This window comes from Mytilus galloprovincialis, chromosome 1, assembly GCF_965363235.1.
Source record: "Mytilus galloprovincialis chromosome 1, xbMytGall1.hap1.1, whole genome shotgun sequence".
Lineage (NCBI taxonomy): Eukaryota > Metazoa > Mollusca > Bivalvia > Mytilida > Mytilidae > Mytilus > Mytilus galloprovincialis.
The window spans coordinates 109,410,339-109,431,815 of NC_134838.1; the positions used below are offsets into that span (position 1 = coordinate 109,410,339).

The 21,477-nt window shown below is 35.0% G+C and overlaps 1 protein-coding gene across 3 annotated transcripts in view; it reads left to right on the forward strand.

Annotated features, from left to right (window-relative positions):
* The first annotated feature begins 12,234 nt into the window (after positions 1–12,234).
* Positions 12,235–21,477, forward strand: part of LOC143050707 (receptor-type tyrosine-protein phosphatase mu-like) — a 54,966-nt gene continuing 45,723 nt past the window's right edge. For 2 of the 3 annotated variants that reach the window (XM_076223843.1, XM_076223845.1), the window contains exon 1: positions 12,238–12,732. In XM_076223843.1, the coding sequence (XP_076079958.1) occupies positions 12,657–12,732 (76 nt within the window). In that variant the 5' untranslated portion in view covers positions 12,238–12,656. Of the gene's footprint in view, positions 12,733–21,477 lie in introns of all 3 variants that reach the window. The other variant, XM_076223850.1, reaches the window with a different exon arrangement.

Below are 21,477 nucleotides of genomic sequence, written 5' to 3' on the forward strand. Positions count from 1 at the left end.
TATAGTTCCATTTCAGACTTCTATACTACACGTCACGGTAGTTCAAGTTCTACATAGACTTTAATTTATAGTTTGTACAGAAGTAACTGGATTATTTTGTGGTAAAAGATCAATCACAGATCATTCTTCTTGAATTGATGCAGTTTCGATGATACGTTCTTGTGTAACTGTCGGAGATGACGTATGAAATGTATGGTCTATGGTTCGAAGCTGTTAAAAATCTTTTTTATTTTCAATTACAAGTCGTCATTTATGACCTTTTCTTGAAGCTCAGCTGCGTCTGTTTTATTTCTTCCTTGTTATAAACCATTAAAAGGGTATTTAGTCTACTTTCAATTTACCTTAAAAGCTTGTGATGATCCATCTTTTAAGTGTTGTAAATTTTTGATAGTTTTTCCGATAGTTGGCTATAAAATTGTCAAAACGTCAGCAATTACTGCTAATAAAGATAGATTAGATATTACTACAACATCCGTAGCTAAACTAGTCTTCCCATTTACAGTTTAAATTGCCGACTGGCCATGTAACAGTATAGCATAATCATATAGAACTTCATACTACTTAATTATCATCTGGCTGATTGCTTTCAGGTTCAAAGTGTTTCAAATGTCTAATGAAATTGTAATAAAGTTATATGGACATGATGGAGGTGAAAGGAACAATGCTGCCTTGTTTTCACTTTTAACATCGTATAGAGAGAATATGGTGATGATGGTGGTGGTTTCTGTTTATCATCATGTGGCAAATTAAATGTATATTCAAGAAGAGAACATGTATTAAAATGTATACCGGTACTATAAATCTTAACCCTGTGTTGTACTAAAACTACAAAATTGTTTACGTGCTAGTTCCCGAGATAACAGTCAAAAGACATACATAACCGGACACCCTTAGTTATTCTAAAAACGACCAGTATTTGGTCTAACTTCTCTTTGTGCGCGTGCTAACCAGAGAAGCAGAAAAGAACAACTTCATAGTCTTTGGTTGTGGTTCGAATCTGCGACTTCCAACACTTGACACTAACACACTACCATGCAAGAGACAATCGAGGCGGTACAAAAAGGAAATGTTAGTTGAGGAACATTCTCGATCATTTCCTTATTTGTAAAACATGTACTTGTATTATAAAAAAAACATGTAAAATAAACATTGGTCTCCGTGTTCCTCGATTTCTATATTCACAAATAACTAACAAACCATAAATGAAGCTTGATGTCACGAAGAACAAATAACTCAAAAGTTATAATTACAAAACAAATCTGTGATTGACAATTTAGTCCATATTTTCCAATAAAAATTAAATCTCGGCTATGTCATGTCTTAAGGTTTTTACGTCTTATACTTATTAGTATTTACACGATTAATATAGAGTTTCGTGACTTGTTGACAGAATTCGATAAATTATTACGTGATTGCATAGACTGCTTTCAACAGTCTAACTGTATAATACATAGTAATCATTTCTCTAGTTTATTTACCTCGTATTTGATATACGATATCCCAGTCTGTTTATAGTGCCTAATAAGATTTTGTGAGGTAGACGAAATTGACCTTAAAACGATCGTGTTGACTTTTTGGGTCCCAACATAGGTAGATCGGACATATTTTGACGTTATATAATGACTTCTTTAGTTTGGGATTTATTGTAATTAGTATGTTCCTATGAGACTGAAAAAAAGATATTTTTTTTGTAAGATTAATAATATGTTTACCTGGCGTAGCCGTGCGTAAAATGTATGTTGGCATTTCTCTTCGAAAAATGACTTGTTGATTGGAATAAAACTTCTTATTTCTAAACTTTTTTCTGTTTTTCTCCGCAATTGCCTATTAAAAAATAATCTATCTACTGTGTATTTGGAGAAAATTGTGAAAATATTCAAATTTTAAAGTAAATTTGGATTTTATTAGATAAATACTTACCATCATAAATTCTGAGTGTAACCCCAATTGCGTCATAGGTCAGATGGAAAATCCCTACTAAAAATAAACGTACTCTCACTGGTCCGGACATATACCCCTGTTTGCCCATATTCTTCCATTCAATTTCCTCAAGACAGAAACATATGGAAAGGGGATGAAGGGGAGGTGGGTGGGACCTATAATTTATGATGGTAAGTATTTATCTAATAAAATCCAAATTTACTTTAAAATTTGAATATTTTATAGCTATAAATACGTTACCATCATAAATTCTGAGTAACAGAATCTAACGTAAAGCTGAATCCCCTGTAACAGAAGAAACAGGAGGAAAGTTCAATCTTTGTGCTGAAACTATAGGTCCAAGAGAGTATAAACTCTCGGCAAAAGTAGCCATAGATTGGAGGTAGTGAGATATAAAAGAGTTCTCATTTCTCCAGAAACCTGCAGACAGTAACTCTTCTAAAGATGCACTGTTAAACAGAGCCCAGGATGTAGAGATACCCCTAACATCATGGGCTTTAACATTAAAACTATTTAAAAGTTCTGCCTTAGAAGAACCATAAGCTAAAGATATGCATTTGCATATCCAAGTAGAAATAGTTTTAACAGAAAGATCTGAGATTCCTTTTTTAATAGGAATAAAGAGTCTTGAGTTAGAAACAGAACGTAAACTACACGTTCTTTCCAGATAAATAGAAAGGATTCTTACTGGACATAAAAGTACAGAAATAGAATCGCTAGGGAGTGCAGGAATCTCAACTGGTTCTGCACCCTTATCTGGAATCTGATTCTTTGCCAAAAAAGCAGGATCCGTTAAAAGAGTAACAGAAGATTTATCCCTGTTAAATCGAAGGCAAGCATCAGAAATAGAGAAGGCATGGATTTCACTCCTTCTCCGTCCAGAAGCCAAAGCTAAAAGAAAACAGCATTTATAGGAAAGAAACCTTAAATCTATTGTTTCTGCTGGTTCAAAAGGAGGAAGTTTTAAAAAGGATAAAACTAGTCCAAGGTCCCACTAAGAACTAAAGTTTTTTGTCTTGGTCTTTCAAGACTAAAACTACGAACCAAAAGAGAAATATGCTCATTGATTCCAAAATCTGGGCCACCAGAAATATGAATAGTTCTTGAGATAGCTGATCTATATCCCTTAATAGTAGAGGGACATAATCCTTTGGATTCAAAAAGAAAAACTAGAAAGTCTGCTAATTGTTGTACAGTGACTTGGAAAGGATCAATTTCCCGCTCACTACACCAATCTGAGAAGATTGACCATTTTGCATCATAGACAATGCTAGTGGAGTCTCTGACAGACTTTGTGAGATGCTTGGTTGCTCCTTCAGAAAAACCTCTCTTTCTGAGGCTAACCCTGAGAGAAGCCAGGCGTGTAGATGAAGTTTTTCTGGATTTTGATAAAGAACCTTGCCCTTGATTTGAGACAGAAGGTCTGGTCTCAGAGGTAGAACTAGAGGACAAGCACATGAAAGGCGCAGAAGGTCTGGAAACCAAGACTGTTTTGGCCATGCTGGAGCAATAACTATGATCTTGCAATTTTCCCCTGCTATTTTCTGAAGTACTGGGGAGAGAAACCTGAAAGGAGGGAAGGCGTACCCGAACATTCCTTTCCAAGATAGGCTCATTGCGTCTACCGCAAAAGATTTTGGATCCGGAACCGGAGACACAAATGTTAGAAGTTTGTGATTGAGACTGGTCGCAAACAGATCTATTTGAGGTGACCCCCAATGAAGAGTCACAGCTTTGAAAACTACTTGAAGTAGTTCCCACTCCGTGTTTACTGGAGCAAGGGATCTGGATAGAGTGTCGGCTAGAATATTGAGGTGCCCCGCAATATGTCTCACCACTAGATGAACCTGGAGTTGAAAACACAGAAGGAGAATGTCTCTGGCTATCTGATAAAGAGAAGGTGAATGAGTTCCTCCCTGATTCTTGAGATAAGCTACAACTGTTGTGTTGTCCGTGGCCAGAATGACAGACTGATTCTTTAGAGACCTTTGGAAATGATTCAGTGCAAACAGAACTGCTTTCATTTCCAATACATTGATATGTTCTTCCAAAAGATCTGGACTCCAGACTCCCGAGATTGTAAGCCCCTCCAGATATGCTCCCCAACCGAGGGTGGAGGCATCTGTGAATAATGTTAGACTGGGAACTTGAGGGAACAGACATAGGCCCCTCATTACATTTTCCCGTACTAACCACCATTGAAGGTGTGGAAATAAAGGCTGAGTGATTGGAATCAATGCTTCCCATTCTTGTGAAGCTGCAATCCATAACTTGTGCAGATAAAACTGAAGCGGACGAATGTGAAGTCGTCCCAATGGAATTACATCTGCCAGAGAGTTCAATAGACCCAGAAGTTGCAAGAATTGACGTGCTTTGACTGATTGAACCGTCAGGAATAAATGTATTTTCTGACATAGTTTTGTAAATTTCTCCTCTGGTGGGAGGACTAGGCCTACACTGGTTAGGAAATGTTCTCCCAGGAAAACAAAGTCTTGAGACGGAATTATCTCTGACTTTTTCCAAGAGATAAGGAAACCTAGGGACAGAAAACAATTGATGACCAAATCTGTCTGAACCCTCAATTTGATTGGGCAAAATTCCTTGAGAAGGGAATCGTCCAGGTAGGAATGAATCTGAATAGACAGGGAATGTAGGTGAGCTATAGCTGCCTGCATGATTTTGGTAAAAGCCAAAGGGGCTGTAGACAGGCCAAAAGGGAGAGCCTTGAACTGGAAAACTTTGTTGTTCCAAACGAAGCGAAGGTATTTCCTGTAAGTTTGGGAAATGGGAATGTGGAAATACGCGTCTGAAAGATCCAGAGAAGTAGTCCACATTCCTGGAAGGATTGAAGCCCTGATGGATCTGTTTGTTTCCATTTTGAAGTGGGGAACAATAAGAAATTTGTTCAGAATAGATAGGTCTATGACCGGCCTCATTCCTCCAGTCTTCTTTGGAACCAGAAAAAGACGGGAATAAAATCCCGGAGACAGAGTTAAGATCGACACCTCCTCTATTGCAGCTTTTTGTAACATTGTGTCCACTTCTACTGATAGAAGTTGACACTTTACTGGGTCTTGAGTATGAGACAAACTTATTGGAACTGCAGACAGAGGAGGTGGGTTCTTGAACTGAAGTGTTAATCCCCCTCGAATTATTGACAGCACATAACAGTCTGAGGTAATTTTCTTCCACTGATTTAGGAAAAAACTTAACCTCCCCCCTACTGGTATTGATTTTTGAGGAACTTGTTGTAAATTTTCCCCTGGGGAAGCTGTCAATAACGTACGAGGGGGCAAGAACCTAGGTACTAGACCCAGGTTTCTTGGAACCCTTAAAACCACCAGAAGGCTTACCTGAGCTTTTTCCTGAGTTATTGGGTTTGTTCTGCGGTTTGCCGTAGTTATTCTTCCTTTTCTTAGCAGAAGAAGGAGGACCACCTGAAGCAGAAGTACTAGTAGAACTAGATGTAGCATTAACCGACCTCTTGCCATTAGTAACTTGTACACTAACTTTGACTGGAGGAGGGTTTTTGCTGAGTTCCTCTTGAACCCGCTGTAAGGGTAAACCAAACATCTTGTCAGAGAGTGGAGATTTCAGTAAAGAATCTTTCAAAGGCTCAGCGATAGAAATGTTTTCAAGAAACTCTGCTCTTTTAGATAGGGTGCAATTAGCAATAGAACCCATTAAAAGCAACTGAGATGAACCTAAAGCTTTATCCAGTTGAAGTAAGAAGGATCGTACTTCTGCTGGAACAACCGAATCTTCGCTGTTAAGCAAATGTCCGGTTGCAGCTAGAAAATGTTCGGCTGTGCCAAGAACTTGAGAAGCACTACGAAGGAGATTCTCAGTCTTTGACCAAACAGGTTGAGTGAGACGAAGACCATCTACTGGCTTTTTTCCCAATAAAGATGACATAGATTTGTCACAATTGGGAACAAGTCTACCCAGTGAAGAATCAAAGATATCAAAATCCTTGTACTTAACCTGATCAGAAAAGGATGACATTCCAAATCCTGAGATATTGTTATTAGCAACCTTTTCACTAGCAGAATTAGCGATACCTTCATTAATAAATTGTAAAGCAAAAGCCATATGGCCAGATTCAGGAAAAGAATTGTGAGAAGTCACAGTATCCTGAGAAATACCACAGGAAGCTTCAAAAGTTGAAGAAGGTTTCTTCGGCTTGGAAGGAGAGGCAAAAGGGATATGTGCTTCATCCCTCATCAAGGTATACACCTTATCCCTAAGATCCTTCAAGGAAGGAGGATCCTCAGTCTCCTTGGTGGGAGGTTGTTGAGCTGACTTAGAAGAAGGCTCAGGGGCCGTCTTCGATACCTTGGGAGAAGAAGAACTTTCAACATCCTCATCAGTGAGGAAAGCCCTTTCATGACTCCCAGGGGAAACAGAAAGCTCGTCATCCTCCCTCTCATCACATTCTACAGACTTAGCTGGAGAAGGTTGATGAGAAGAAACTCTATTCTCCAGTAGAGTCATACGACTGGATAGAGTACTAAATTCAGCCTTGAAAGACTCACCAAAGTCCAAAAGTAACTTCTGTAAACCATCCAAAGGTGATGCATGATCAGAAACCTGAGTACCATGAGAAGAACTAGAAGCTTGAGAGTCAGGTACGGTGGTAGAAGGAGCTACTGCAGAAGTCAAAGATACTGCTACGGGTAGAGCAGGAGCTAAAGGTGGTGCAGTAGCTACCCCAGAAGGGGGACCATAGAAATTGTCCCTATAAGGCCAAAAACCAGGTTGGTTTGGCATAAACCCACCATAAGGGTAAGACTGTGGCCAAGGTGGCTGAGACCATGAGGGTAAAGGTTGTGTGCCCGTGTTGGGAAGCATATACCCACAATAGGATAATGGGGGTCTAGAACCTGGCAAGTTCAAGCCCATAGCTGTACCTGGGACAGAACTAATAGTACCCGCTGAATTAACAGGCCTAGATAAAGTATGAGTCACCGAAGTTGACGTAGGTACCCCCCCAAAATGCATGGCCGAACCTTGTGAAAGGGTCGGATAGGTAGCATTACCAGACACCGTTGTCGAAACTCCGGTCAATGTACTGGTAGTTTGGGGGGGACTTAAAGGTAGTGACCCATCTAAGAGATAGTCCGAACCAGGAATACTTACATACGGACTATTCAAATTAAAGTCCATAATAAATTTTACTTTAGTAAAAAAAACACAAATAATTTGTTTAGAAATTTAAACAAAACAAGGGAATATATTTCCAATAAAATACACAATATATATGAAAAGCAATTAAGCTATTCAAAACAAACTAAACACTTCTCTGTTGAATCTGTAAAACTTGATGTGCACGTGTGACCGATGTCGCAGATGGAAATTGAATGGAAGAATATGGGCAAACAGGGGTATATGTCCGGACCAGTGAGAGTACGTTTATTTTTAGTAGGGATTTTCCATCTGACCTATGACGCAATTGGGGTTACACTCAGAATTTATGATGGTAACGTATTTATAGCTATAAAATAGGAGAATTGGCAATTCTTACCTTCCGTACCTATACTTCCATTGATAAAACATAACATGGACTCATCCAGTGTCCAGTTTGAAGGTCATTTTACTTACTGTCACATCCATGCACGTTCTGATTTAACCAATAGTTATGTACGAAAAGCATAAACAGTTTGAAGGTAAACTAGTAATAATTTAATCCAATCAAATTCCGTAATTTTCAATAACAATGACCGGTCCACATCAGAATAAGTAATAGGGGTAAACTGGGTAGGGAGAAAATGTAAGATATTCAAAAAAGTTTATTTTTTTTGCAATAACGAATAAAAATTTGTCAAACCAAAGTTTTGCTATCATTTCATAAACATGTCGTTGTGTGTTGGTACAGTTTTCGGAACTTTCATGTATGTATTTAAGGCAATACAAAGTTTGGGCTTCAAAAGTCCACATAATTATTGACTTTATACAGAAAATTCGTCCTTTTAAAACATAAAATGTTTCACAAACAATACGTGACTACAAAGTAAAATCATTTCTCAAAACACTGCAAACATTTTCATTACAATTGGTGTAGTAGTATTGTCATAAAGTGCGTTTAATTGAACAGTGGTATAGCAAACATCGAATTCCCTCACAAAATCTTGTTAGGCACTATAGTTTTCATTTTTATGCCCCACCTACGATAGTAGAGGGGCATTATGTTTTCTGGTCTGTGGCTCCGTTCGTCCGTCCGTCCATCCGTCTGTGCTTCCGTTCGTCCGTCCGTTCAGGTTAAAGTTTTTGGTCAAGGTAGTTTTTGATGAAGCTGAAGTCCAATCAACTTGAAACTTAGTAAACTTGTTGCTTATGATATGATCTTTTTAATTTTAAAGCCAAATTAGACTTTTGACCCCAATTTCACGGTCCACTAAACATAGAAAATGAAAGTGGGAGTTTCAGGTTAAAGTTTTTGGTCAAGGTAGTTTTTGATAAAATTGAAGTCCAATCAACTTGAAACTTAGTACAAATGTTCCCTATAGTATAGTCTTTCTAATTTTAATGCCAAATTAGATTATTACCCAGTTTCACGGTCCATGGAACATGGTAAAGGATAGTGCGAGTGGGGCATCCGTGTACTTTGGACACATTCTTGTTCAATCAATTTTGATCTCAGAATAAATCAGAATTCTCCTATAAGTTGTTGTATTTGGACTAACAACCTGGGATAGATTAGTGATTTTCGTTGGTTCGCATCAGTATATAGATGAATATGGCCTTTTTAACACTCTTCTTTTCCCCTGTATACACCCTCCGGCTTCAGATTGTTTTTAAAAAGTCCAAATATCTGCGGATATGAACATGATTTTGAATTTATTCTAAACTATGTTAACTTTATTTTGTGCATCTGTCTATATATAAGGAGTTGATTAAGAAGTTATTCCAACTTCTTTCTGTTGGTTATTCATTTGCGGTTTTCGTTGGCAATGTTTCGATTTTTGTTTATACAACACTTTTTGCCTATGTCATGTCTTACTAGAAGTTTTAGACTTGTCTCAGAAACACAGTTTGTTTACTTTTAAACTAGATAAATGTCCTTTAGTCACTTATAAAAACAGGAACACCAAAGAATCTATAATAGATCATTCAAATTATGGTATATTGATCAAGATCTTTCCGTTAAAAATCCACACTTTAATTTTCTGATTTGGGTCCAATATGTTGTCCCAAACCAGAGATGAAAGAAACCACAGATACAACATCCTCCGTCTCGACTACATCAGTGGTCTCAGTACAAGAATCTAAGACAAACGACACGATTTCAATTTTTAAATACCTCAGCCCGGACCTGAGCAGCAATATTTCAACTGTGACCTGCGTATGCATATGGAATATACATTTCTGAACTCATACGATAATCAAGAGTTTGTAACGGCTACTCAGACTTTGTTAAACGTCATCGGTGTCTGGGCAAACAATTGATGAGCCAGGGTTTTGTTCATTTTAAGGTTTATCGGAAAGTGCGACCTAATATATAGAACAATACTTAGTGTCAAGCTACTTAATAAATAAGATAGGATGGTATTGAGTTATAGATTAAATGTGCTGACGTTGTGTAACGTCTTATTTACAATTTACAGTTTCCCCTTTATTTTGTACTTTTCGTATAAATCTTGGCGTGACTCGGTATCTTTACTAGTCCAGCTATCATGCGTTTTTTGCATTTTGCGTTCCTGATGCAGGTGGATTTAGAGGTTCAATTCGGAGACATAAGGGTTTTATAGTATTCGGAGACATAAGGGTTTTATAGTGTTGTTTTCATTTTGTATATTCTTGTACTCATGTACGGAGTCGGAACATATAAGCAGCTGTCGTACAAATAGGAGGTTCAACTAGATATAAAACAGGATTTCGCCCACCATTTTCTTCACACAATTGCCTGTATCAAGTCAGGATGAATATGTCAGTTCTTTTCCATTCTTTCCATCAGTTGATAAAGAATAGAGTTATTTTGTTTGGTTTTATGGACATACCCGTTGTTTAATTTACATTGGAGTTCGTTATTTTTGTTTAATTTCAACGAAATTTGTTTCTCGCGTGTAACTCGTTTTACGTTTTTTTTTCTAGTCTATATTTGATATATTCATCTTCATGTAAAATAATAATAAACATAATTGATGGTGGTATATTTAAGACTATAGTGCCCAACAAGATTTTGTGAGGGAATTCGATGTTTGCTATACCACTGTTCAATTAAACGCACTTTATGACAATACTACTACACCAATTGTAATGAAAATGTTTGCAGTGTTTTGAGAAATGATTTTACTTTGTAGTCACGTATTGTTTGTGAAACATTTTATGTTTTAAAAGGACGAATTTTCTGTATAAAGTCAATAATTATGTGGACTTTTGAAGCCCAAACTTTGTATTGCCTTAAATACATACATGAAAGTTCCGAAAACTGTACCAACACACAACGACATGTTTATGAAATGATAGCAAAACTTTGGTTTGACAAATTTTTATTCGTTATTGCAAAAAAATAAACTTTTTTGAATATCTTACATTTTCTCCCTACCCAGTTTACCCCTATTACTTATTCTGATGTGGACCGGTCATTGTTATTGAAAATTACGGAATTTGATTGGATTAAATTATTACTAGTTTACCTTCAAACTGTTTATGCTTTTCGTACATGACTATTGGTTAAATCAGAACGTGCATGGATGTGACAGTAAGTAAAATGACCTTCAAACTGGACACTGGATGAGTCCATGTTATGTTTTATCAATGGAAGTATAGGTACGGAAGGTAAGAATTGCCAATTCTCCTATTTTCACAATTTTCTCCAAATACGCAGTAGATAAATTATTTTTTAATAGGCAATTGCGGAGAAAAACAGAAAAAAGTTTAGAAATAAGAAGTTTTATTCCAATCAACAAGTCATTTTTCGAAGAGAAATGCCAACATACATTTTACGCACGGCTACGCCAGGTAAACATATTATTAATCTTACAAAAAAAATATCTTTTTTTCAGTCTCATAGGAACATACTAATTACAATAAATCCCAAACTAAAGAAGTCATTATATAACGTCAAAATATGTCCGATCTACCTATGTTGGGACCCAAAAAGTCAACACGATCGTTTTAAGGTCAATTTCGTCTACCTCACAAAATCTTATTAGGCACTATAGCTAAACGGAATCTTTAGGGTGAAGTCCGTCGATCAAAGGATTAATAAAGCATGATTTCAATATTTGAAATTTTTAAAATAATGGAGAAATGTATTATCATTATTATGTGCATGTGTAATCACGCCAGAAAAATACCCAGATACTCATCTTCAGAGCAAAGGCAGTTCGTGTTTCTACTTTCCTGATTTATCTTATGAAATTACAATGATGTGTTCAAATTTCCTGTTGGTATTAAGAAGGCTGAGTAACGTTTTGTAAATAAAGGATAATCATGACCGTACTACAATTAATTTTGATTGATAAGAAATGACAGAATAACAGTGAGAGATAACAGATGGTCTAACCGAGCCTCATGCATGTGAAAGTCATTACAGTGATTACATGATTAGATAATAACAATGCAAAATATCATCAGAGCATCAGATTTCTGGTTCATACATAAATTTGCATTCATTGTTCACACTTGTAAGTTATTGATCTGGACGTGCATATACAAAAAAAAAGCGCATTGTCCGTTCATTGAATACCTTTACAACTGAGAACACCGGTTAGAGATGTAAAACATCCAATGTCAATTAAACAAAACCAAAATTGTAAAAAAAACTTCATTCGAGTACAGCCGTTTTAAAAATATGTCAAAACAGATATCAATATTCAATTAAACAATTCTTCGTTTTTTATTTTAAAATTATGTGGTTAGATTTTTTAAACGAACACATAAACAAGCAACCCTTGTCAATCGTGTTGAATCTCGCAAAAGCCTGTTGTACTAATTAACCATTCAATAATTCGCTTTTTAAAATGTCAATATAATTATGTCATCTGTATTTGATAATATTATATCGCTGTAAAGTTGCAATTCAATGCAAATAATTAATTTATCTAAGTGCTTAATTTACATCCATTGCAACAATATACAACAAATTGACCAATAAATCAACAGATACATCAACATGTACTTGTTATCAGTGCGGTAAATAAGGTTTCACCCTGTCCCGAGGTGTACGTTGTTAAACTAATGTCCAATCATTTCTTTATTACAAAGGTTACCCCCTACACTTGATTAATAAACAAACAAAGGAACGTGCCATGTTGTTCTTTGTGGAATGTCTTAACATCTTATATAAGTGTTGATAACAGTGGTATTGATGATAGGCCTGTAAAGTAACACTACACCATACAGATAATTATAACCTCCATTGCTCCATTGTTATTAAAACTTCACTATTCACTCAGTTTCACCGTGCATCATTTTCTGCATTAATGGTTTAATTACTGAAGCAAGGTGTTCTGTATTTTCTATGAATACCTGTTAAAAAAGTTAAATGCATTTGTCAGATCTCATTCCGATATTCCCCATATGGCAGCAACAAATGGCTGCTGATGAGAGCTGACGCATGCGCTATATGTATCTGATCTTCATCAATGTAAATGTTGGCAGATGAAGTGCTCTATTTTTAAAGTGGAACAAACAAAGTTTCTTATAAACATTATAATTAGTATTTATAAACAATGTTAATTATGGGAGATAATACGTAATGATTTTACAAAATGAGGAATTTATTACACTTTTCTAGTGGATTAATACTTTTCTATGTGTTTTCTGTGGATTATTTAGCCAGCGGGGGTAAGTACACAAGTTTTGGCAACACTTCTTAGTCGATAAAAAGTATCATGGGAGTGTTTGTTGCATGTCTTTGTTCTTCAAGTAAATTTACACAGGAAAGCACAACTTTACATTCGTGATCTTAACCTATTACCATACAATTGTCAAATTATAAACTCCACATCAAAGAACTAAGTTGAACTGTGTCGATATTTGATCATTTTATACCATTTAATTTTCATTAGTTTTGTCATTTCCAGCAGTTGCATAACCTTTCATCTCAATATTAAAGTTTCATACTATGTTTAAACCCGTTCATCTGACGCTGGTGTGTTTTAGCTTTTTTTCTGTAATACATGATCTTTTTGAGTGAATTTAGACATAAGAAATGTGTAAAAATTCTTTATTGGTCGTGTAATATGTTACAAATAAAAATTATAAACGATAGAGTTTTTCATTATTATTATGATGGGCGTATCTCATGCACCATGGTATAGTTTTATTTGTATAAATATACTTTTGTATATATCATATTACTTTATTAATTTACGTTGTACTTTTTTGTGAAAAGTAAAATTAATTGTTATCATTCGCGGCCTTTGGCTGCTTATAACATTTACAATTCATTATGGTATAAATGTACATGTGTTCTACGCACCAGTGACCATACTATTACCACGATTATCCTTATAATAGATAAATAATATCTTCAGTTACATTTCATATCATTTTATGTCCATTTCAGATTCAATCATCATTTTATCAGGTAGTTTTATGAGGGTCATCACCCTATTCATAAAACCGATTGAATGAAAAATAGTAAACCTGAACTTTATACATATTTAAGGTGTCTGTTCAATCTCGGAAGTGTTGTACTTTTCTTTACTCCGATGACTTGAAGAACTGTATTTAGTTAGCACACCCTTACATTGTATGCAGCTTTCAACCAAAACTAAAAATGATATTTCGTGGATTGGGATATTTCTCTGTGGACTGAATTAGTCTTGAATATAGTATTTTTTATAACCAGTGCAGAATGTTTATGTGAAGATATTAAGTAAAGTTTCTTCTTCCTAGCAAATATTTGAATAATATTCGTGACACAGTATATACTATAACGAAAATACCGAACTCCAAGGCAAATTTAAAATTTGAAGTTTCGAATTCAAAAATTCAAAAAACACGCTAAGACAACACTTGGTTAAAACAAACAAATTACAATCAATTATGTCTTTATATTATTAATTCACTTGAACGAACCATGTCAGATTCTATAAGTATCAATAGTATGCACACGTTGACATATCTACTTGTTGACAAGAAGACTTCAACCCTTCGGACAAGATGTCTGACTTCTTGTCCCCAGACAAGCAGAAACCTGATATTTCTCACTAATGGTCACCCAATCCAATTAGTTAACAAGATTATAATTTTCCAATAATTACACATAGGATGCAGGAAATTGTTTCCCTCTGTCCGTTTATTGTTTGATCATAAAGAAAGACGACAGTGTGTTCTTTGAAGTCTGATTCCCTGTGTCTGATTCCCTGTGTCAGGCGGGGTCTCCAGGGAGGGCAAGGACGAACGATTGCAATTTATTTATGGATAATAGAGTACTTTATGACAGTTATTGATCCATGTCATCCTTATGTTTTAGTCATTCAGATGATTGTTATATAGATAAAGTATAAAAACGAAAATTTGATATAACTGAATTATGATCAAACAAAATATCAGTTAATTCTCTCGAGGCAAAAGGCAGGTAAACACAGATTTATGTATCCAATACGGAACGAGTAAACAAAAATTAGTGAACATGGTAATTTAGAAATATTGGAAAATATTTTTTTATAGAGCATTGCTAATTTGTTGTCAGTCATATGTCTAGTCGGCGAAAACTCTCAGAAACGTTAATTTCAATATGCATTTGATAATTTATAGCATTCACCGAACTGTGTGATTTGCATTTTAAAAGTTAATTGCATGTTAATAATCTGAAAATCTGAAATATAAATTATTTCTGCGCCGATAAACATTCAAGTTGTAAATGATCTACTGTATGCAATATAAAATGGCATCACTTTACTGACTATCCCGTTTTGATGTACAATCCGAAATAATTGTAATACTATTAACAAATGAATAATGACAAAAAAGAGAGTCGGTGGCATCTAAATTAAAAGGAGTCAGTAGGATCTAAATTAATGAAACACACTGTTATGCTTTCTTTGCCAATTTCTTAATTTGTCCCATTATAAGAAAATCCTAGAGCCAAAAGCATGAGAAAGCCAATCTTGCGTGCATGGAAACCCGAACATCCGATAGAAATACTTTCAACAAATATTTGCTGTACACAAGATTGAATAAATATTGTTTGATATGCGGTTTCACGAAACCCACTACGGGAAAAGATTTGTTTGTATAAGGAATCGCTAAATGAACATTCCTGCAAACAGTTCTTGAAATACGGTCATATCTAAAATTATCTATTGGTTTTCGCCGATTTTTTGTTTGCAACATCAACATTGTTTAAAGGATGTGGCCACTCTCACAAAGTTAAAACACTAGTTTTGGTCTCAGTATGGTGTAAAACACTACACGGTCAAAACTGTTTTACCTTCCTGAATTCTGTATTCATAATAACGGGGGTATTTTGAATTATCAGCTGGAACATATTATTTTGAAATAATAAATATTACAAAGTATTGCGAAAATTAGCTCGGTTATGTATGAAGACATTAAGAAACATGCTATTAAAGGATTTTCTTAATACCATGCTTTGCTTCACTTATTTGTTAGATATTGAACTCTTAATTCAATAATTCTTGATCATTTCATGCAGTTAGTTTGTCCTGCAACAGTTGTATTCATTGGAGTTTTGACGTTGACAAGACAATGAATAAATGTCAAACTAAATATTGTCGATTTATTGATGACCATGTCATAATGTTTAGAGGTGTTGGTGGTTGTCGTTAAATTCAATTTAGAAGCGAACTTGTTAGTAGGCCGCTATCGAACAGAGCTAACGGTGATTTGTCATCCCCTAATTATCCTGTAGAGTAAAAAGCATTCCTGTCATTGCAAACTATAGCTTATTTACTGCAATATCCACCAGTTGATTGTGTTTTCACGACTGCGACGTGACTTCTTGGTGTCTGAGAACATTTTGCAATTACGTTGTAATAGAACATCGGGTTGTTGTTAATGAGTCAGTACACTAAGTGTTTTTGTTTCCACTGTTAAATGACCACTTTTATACGATAAAATTCGACGATATGTTAATGAATTATTAAACAAATAAACGAATGAACAAAAACAAACAAATGAATAAATGTCGAACCCAAGAAGATCGAGTAAGATAGTAAGTGAAATTTACTTATCAGATTTTATCGACCATCTTTCCTTCCGGCTCAAGATGTGGCCCAATACGGTGACTTATGATGAAGCCAACATGAATGAGGACCCATGGGCGCCGGTTTGCAACCGTGAAGAATTTTATATATCAATGAGTATCATCACAAATACCATCAATTATGAAATTCAAAAACTGAATATTTTGGAATTGTCAAAATTTGTCATTTTCCTTAGATGATTTGAAGACAAAGTTTTATCTTATTTTACTGTTTTTAACACTAAAATTTTTGAGTCCGTTCATTTGGCATTGTAATACATGTTTAACTGTCGCTAAAATTCTATTTCTATTTCGAAATTAACGTGAACTCTAAAACTTGTACTGACAGGGGTACAAACATCTTGATTTTAATGATACGATAAATGAACGTTGATTACATGCATGCATTCCAATAGATTACATTAATGATTATTGTCTGATTACAGTTGCATCGACTCCAATTTGATGTTTTTTTTTCTTTCTTGAAAACATGTGAAACTATCTACTTTTTGACTCATAACTCGGCTTTTGGACTGAACTTCATTTATTTGATATACATTGTACGTCCTTGTAAATACATTAACTGTATACGATTGTATTCCTGTCAAGGAAAAAAACCTGATGAAAATTTAAGAGTAGATCTGGAGAGAAATCAATAGGAAAACTTTTATTCATATCTGCACCCGATTTTTTTTATTTAAACATGGTCAATATTCGATGGATCTTCAACACATCATATGTGTAAAGCTCATTATTAATGATAGATCAAATCAAAATATTTTGTTTCTTGTAAGGGTTTTAGGCAATAAACATGATAAACATAAACGAATGATAAATTGTTGTTAGTTTACGTTGATGATAAACATGGACGAACATCTTCCTCGATTTCCTATATTCATTTGTTTATATTTTAACCAAACCTCAACAAACATTGAGGCTGTATAGAACTTAGTTGGTTGCTTGCTTTGAAACATTCAGAGGCAAAATTTGATACAAGTATTTATTTTTTTACCTTTGATTGAACGGTACGAAATGTGATACCGCATTATCATAAGTGTAACTACCGGACGACACATGGTAAAAAGATATATCATTGCAAGTATTAAGCTGTAGTTTAACAACTAATCACTGGAATAACTAACTTACCATGCTTTATACACTAAATTTGCTTTAATAGAACTAAGATTAACTTAAAACGAAGCCGTAAATTTATGTAGCTTATATAGACTCATCTTTTTGTTCCCTGGAACCGAATATTAAATATTGATGGATCATTTCGTATCAATGGATTAAAGAATATTTGAGTAATCCATTAATTCGACTCTTAAGAGAGACAATGTGGCTAATGTTTCTAATCAATACACAAGAGAATTTAAAGTGTATTGATTTGTAATTTATATCATTTGATACCTGTCCAGGTAAATGTTAGTTACAAGCTTTGATGATTGCTGCCACAGATATTGTTTATATAATAACGTTATAACAATTATTTTTAGTCCTTTATTTGCAAACAATTGCGAAAACACAATAAATTTGAATCGATTGAAGTTTGATATTAACTTCAAAGAATATTGGAAGCATCAGGCGTCCAATCTAGTGATGTACAAGACATTCCAGTTTGTATAACAAAACAACGAGAGAAGTGACGGTGACAAATGATAAGAGTGCGTAGGAATAAGTTAAATCTTTTTCATGTCAACCATTACGGCATTCAGTTAAAGGACTTGATATCAGTATTTTTTTGTCACCACTTAACAAAGCAAAGCCGATAAGTAAAAGTATACGAATTTGTCACATGTCCATTTCATGACACTTTATAATATATTTTCGTAGTTTGAATGGTGACATTTTACTAGCTTACATTAATTAAGCAAGGAAGCATATAACGCTTAGACAACATTGGTCCCAGAATAACAAGCCGGTTATTAATATATATATTATATATATATTATTTATTTAGAAACTACCCCTTTACAACAGGGGCACTTGCGGACGGGTATCCACTTTTGCGTCTAACAACATATGCAATGAATATATACAGACAAGTAAAAATATTCATAAAACATTTTCAGACTTAAAATTGGAACATAGTAAAATAAGACATCATCTTTACATAAGAAAAATAAACATTATGTACAGCATAAAAATATGAACTAAACTAAAAGTAACGTAAAAAAAATAACATTTAAAGTTTAGGTTCCAAAACCAATTGTCTCTTAGAGTACATTTCACTGAACATCTTTTTACTTAAACTGTCCAATGTTTTACTAATGTAGGGATCAACCTGATAAAAGCAATCACCAACCAGTATTTGTATTTTATCGTAGGACGATAATTCTGTGAAGCAGAGGCCCGGGAAAGTAAAACTTAGATATTCATTTATATCAGATATGTATTTATTACGGATTGAGGAGAAGCCAGAACACTCTAATAGGAAATGTTCAATGGACTCTTCAGAATTAAATAAACACATTTGGCAAGTGGGACTCTCGCTAAGATTCATCCTATACAAGACTTTGTTTACAGGTAAACAATTTGTTCGTATTAACATTTTGAGTCTTGCAGACTTGAAGTCCAGCAAGTTCGTCAGATATGGTTGCCTTCCTTGTGCAAAGTTAAATTTTGAGAAAATATCTAGACTGCTTTTATCATTTATTTCTTGATATTGCTTTCTCCGGACAAACCTTCCAAGAAACTGTTTAAATATATTAGAGTTGGCATTCGAGTTATAAAAGTGATCCAGACCAACCATATTGAATAAATTGATCATATATTGTGGATAGTCCCATCCCCTTTGAAGCTTTAAGGACTTGAGCTCTTCAAATACAATTCGACATAATTTACTTGAGTCAAGGCCTTGAATCCTAGCAAAATAAGACACCCTTTGTCTATCGAGAAAATCGTTTATTGGCTCCCATCCCAAATCTAGGAATAAAGCAGCTTTATGAATATTCATCTTAGTATTAAGAATTAGTTTTGCGGTTTTATATTGCCATGTTTCAAGTATATGTTAACTAGAAACGGATGACAGTAGCCATACGGCACATCCGTGTGCTAGAGAAGGACGGATGACCGAGTTCCAGAGGGCATCCCCAAAAGATATGCGATTAAAAGATCCGTGTTCATTAAGTAGCTTAGTCATATAATTCAGTTTGCGCTCGAAAGTATCTTTTAAGAAATGATTAATATGGTAAGCAAAAGTCAAAGAGCGGGTAAAATAAACTCCAAAATATTTATATTCATTAGTCTCGTCCAAATGCTCATTTCCTAGGTACCATTTCTTAGTTTTATCCAAGCGTTTACCTACTATCAAAATTTTAGATTTGTTTGGGTTAAATTTTAAATTCCACTTAGATGCTAATTTGGCTGTTATATCCAGTTCCTTCTCGGACTTCCCGATAAGGACTACATCATCAGCAAACATTAAACAGTTCAAAATTTGTGAGGAGAGCTCGATGCCAATATTACTGGTTTCAAGCATTTCTGCGAGGTCATTCATTAAAACAGAAAAAAAGTGTTGGAGACAAAACACAGCCTTGTTTAAGGCCAAATTCTTGGTCGAAGAAACCTGTTTCATTTGCACCAAAACAAGACTTTATTAGATACGTTGCTATAAAGAGATTTTAGCAATTTCCAGCACTTGCCTTGAATGCCATTTTTCCACAAAAGATAGAAAAGGCCATCTCGCCAGACTCTATCAAAGGCCTTGGAAAGGTCAAGAAAAGCGAGAAACGTTTTATGTTTTTTAACTTTACGAATAGAGCAAATACCTTGTAGTGTAAAATTATGGTCCTCGGTTCTTCTATTTTTACGAAAAGTCCCCTGAACTTCACCCAAAATATTATTTTCTTCCAAACGGGACATTACCGATTCTTCCAAAATTTTTTCATATACTTTATAAACATTAGAGGTAAGCGTGATGCCTCTATAATTATCAATATCGAAAACGGAACCTGATTTATGTAATGGTTTGATAATGCCTTTCTGCCAATCGTCAGGTACAGTTTCGAGGTCAGAAATTATTGTGAAAAGATCAACAAGTGAATCTTCTAGCGCACCCCGCCATATTTTAAGAATTCATTAGGAATCTCATCGATGCTACTAGCTTTACGCGACTTAAGGTTTCTTAAAATTGGAGCAATTTGTGATCTACCAAAATTTACTGAAATATTTGAATCAGGACAAACTTCGTCGTTATCAATACTCGACAGAAAGTCATTAACCTCATATTACAATTAATTGGGATATCCTTAGGGAGCTACCATTTGATTTTTATGGGGGGGGCTAGGATGAAATTTGAAAAAAATAGGCAGGACAGGAGTTTTGAGTAAAAAAAAAAGGCAGGATGAGATACTTTGCAAAAAAAAAAAAGACAGGATGACAATTTAGGTAAAAAAAGTCAGGATTAACTAATAAAAAAAAGGTAGGACCGAATAGAGTGAAAAATAAAAAGGCAGGACAGAGATTACAACTAAAAAAAAATGCATGACAAAATTTTTCATCCTAGCCCCCCCCCCCCCCCATAAAAATCAAATGGTAGCTCCCTTACCAAAAGAATTAAAATGGCTGCTTAAAACAGCACTAATGTCCTTCTCTTCCGTAAATTGTTCGGACTTATTTTTGGGGTTCATAATTTGTTGAGGCCTTGAGGGGCAATACTATTATTTTTACCTTTTAAAATATCCCAAAAATATTAAGCATGCGAACATAACCCACATATACACTTTGTTACATACCAATGTGAAAGGCTCTTTTTAACATACTAGTATAATTTATATGGTTCGCTACTGACCCCTATGGATCCGTAGGGGGTCAGTACTGAGTTAACCGTATAACGAATTTATCGCACGCTGCACTTTTTCTGATGCGTTTATTGAAACATAAACAAGGAAACACAATAACATTAATAGATGACGTCACTATTATCGCGTCATGAACCCCCTATGAAATTTATTAACCCCTACGGTCTCATAGGGGTCACCATGTGACGGCGTTAAACCAATCACAACGTGATGTTTTACCAGCGGTGCGATAATATTTGAAAGCAAGTCAAGAACTGACCGAATTTATTACATTAGTATGGCGTTCATTATCACTGGACTAGTATATATTTGTTCAGGGGCCAGCTGAAGGACGCCTCCGGGTGCGGGAATTTCTCGCTACATTGAAGACCTGTTGGTGACCCTCTGCTGTTGTTTTTTATTTGGTCGGGTTGTTGTCTCTTTTTTACACATTCCCCATTTCCATTCTCAATTTTAGTACTATTAATGCATTCATTTTGATGGTAGACGAACATAAAATAAATCAAACAAACGCGTTTTGTTATTTTGGGATTTGTTGACGGCATATACCTTTGATAGTCTCTGCTGAATTTA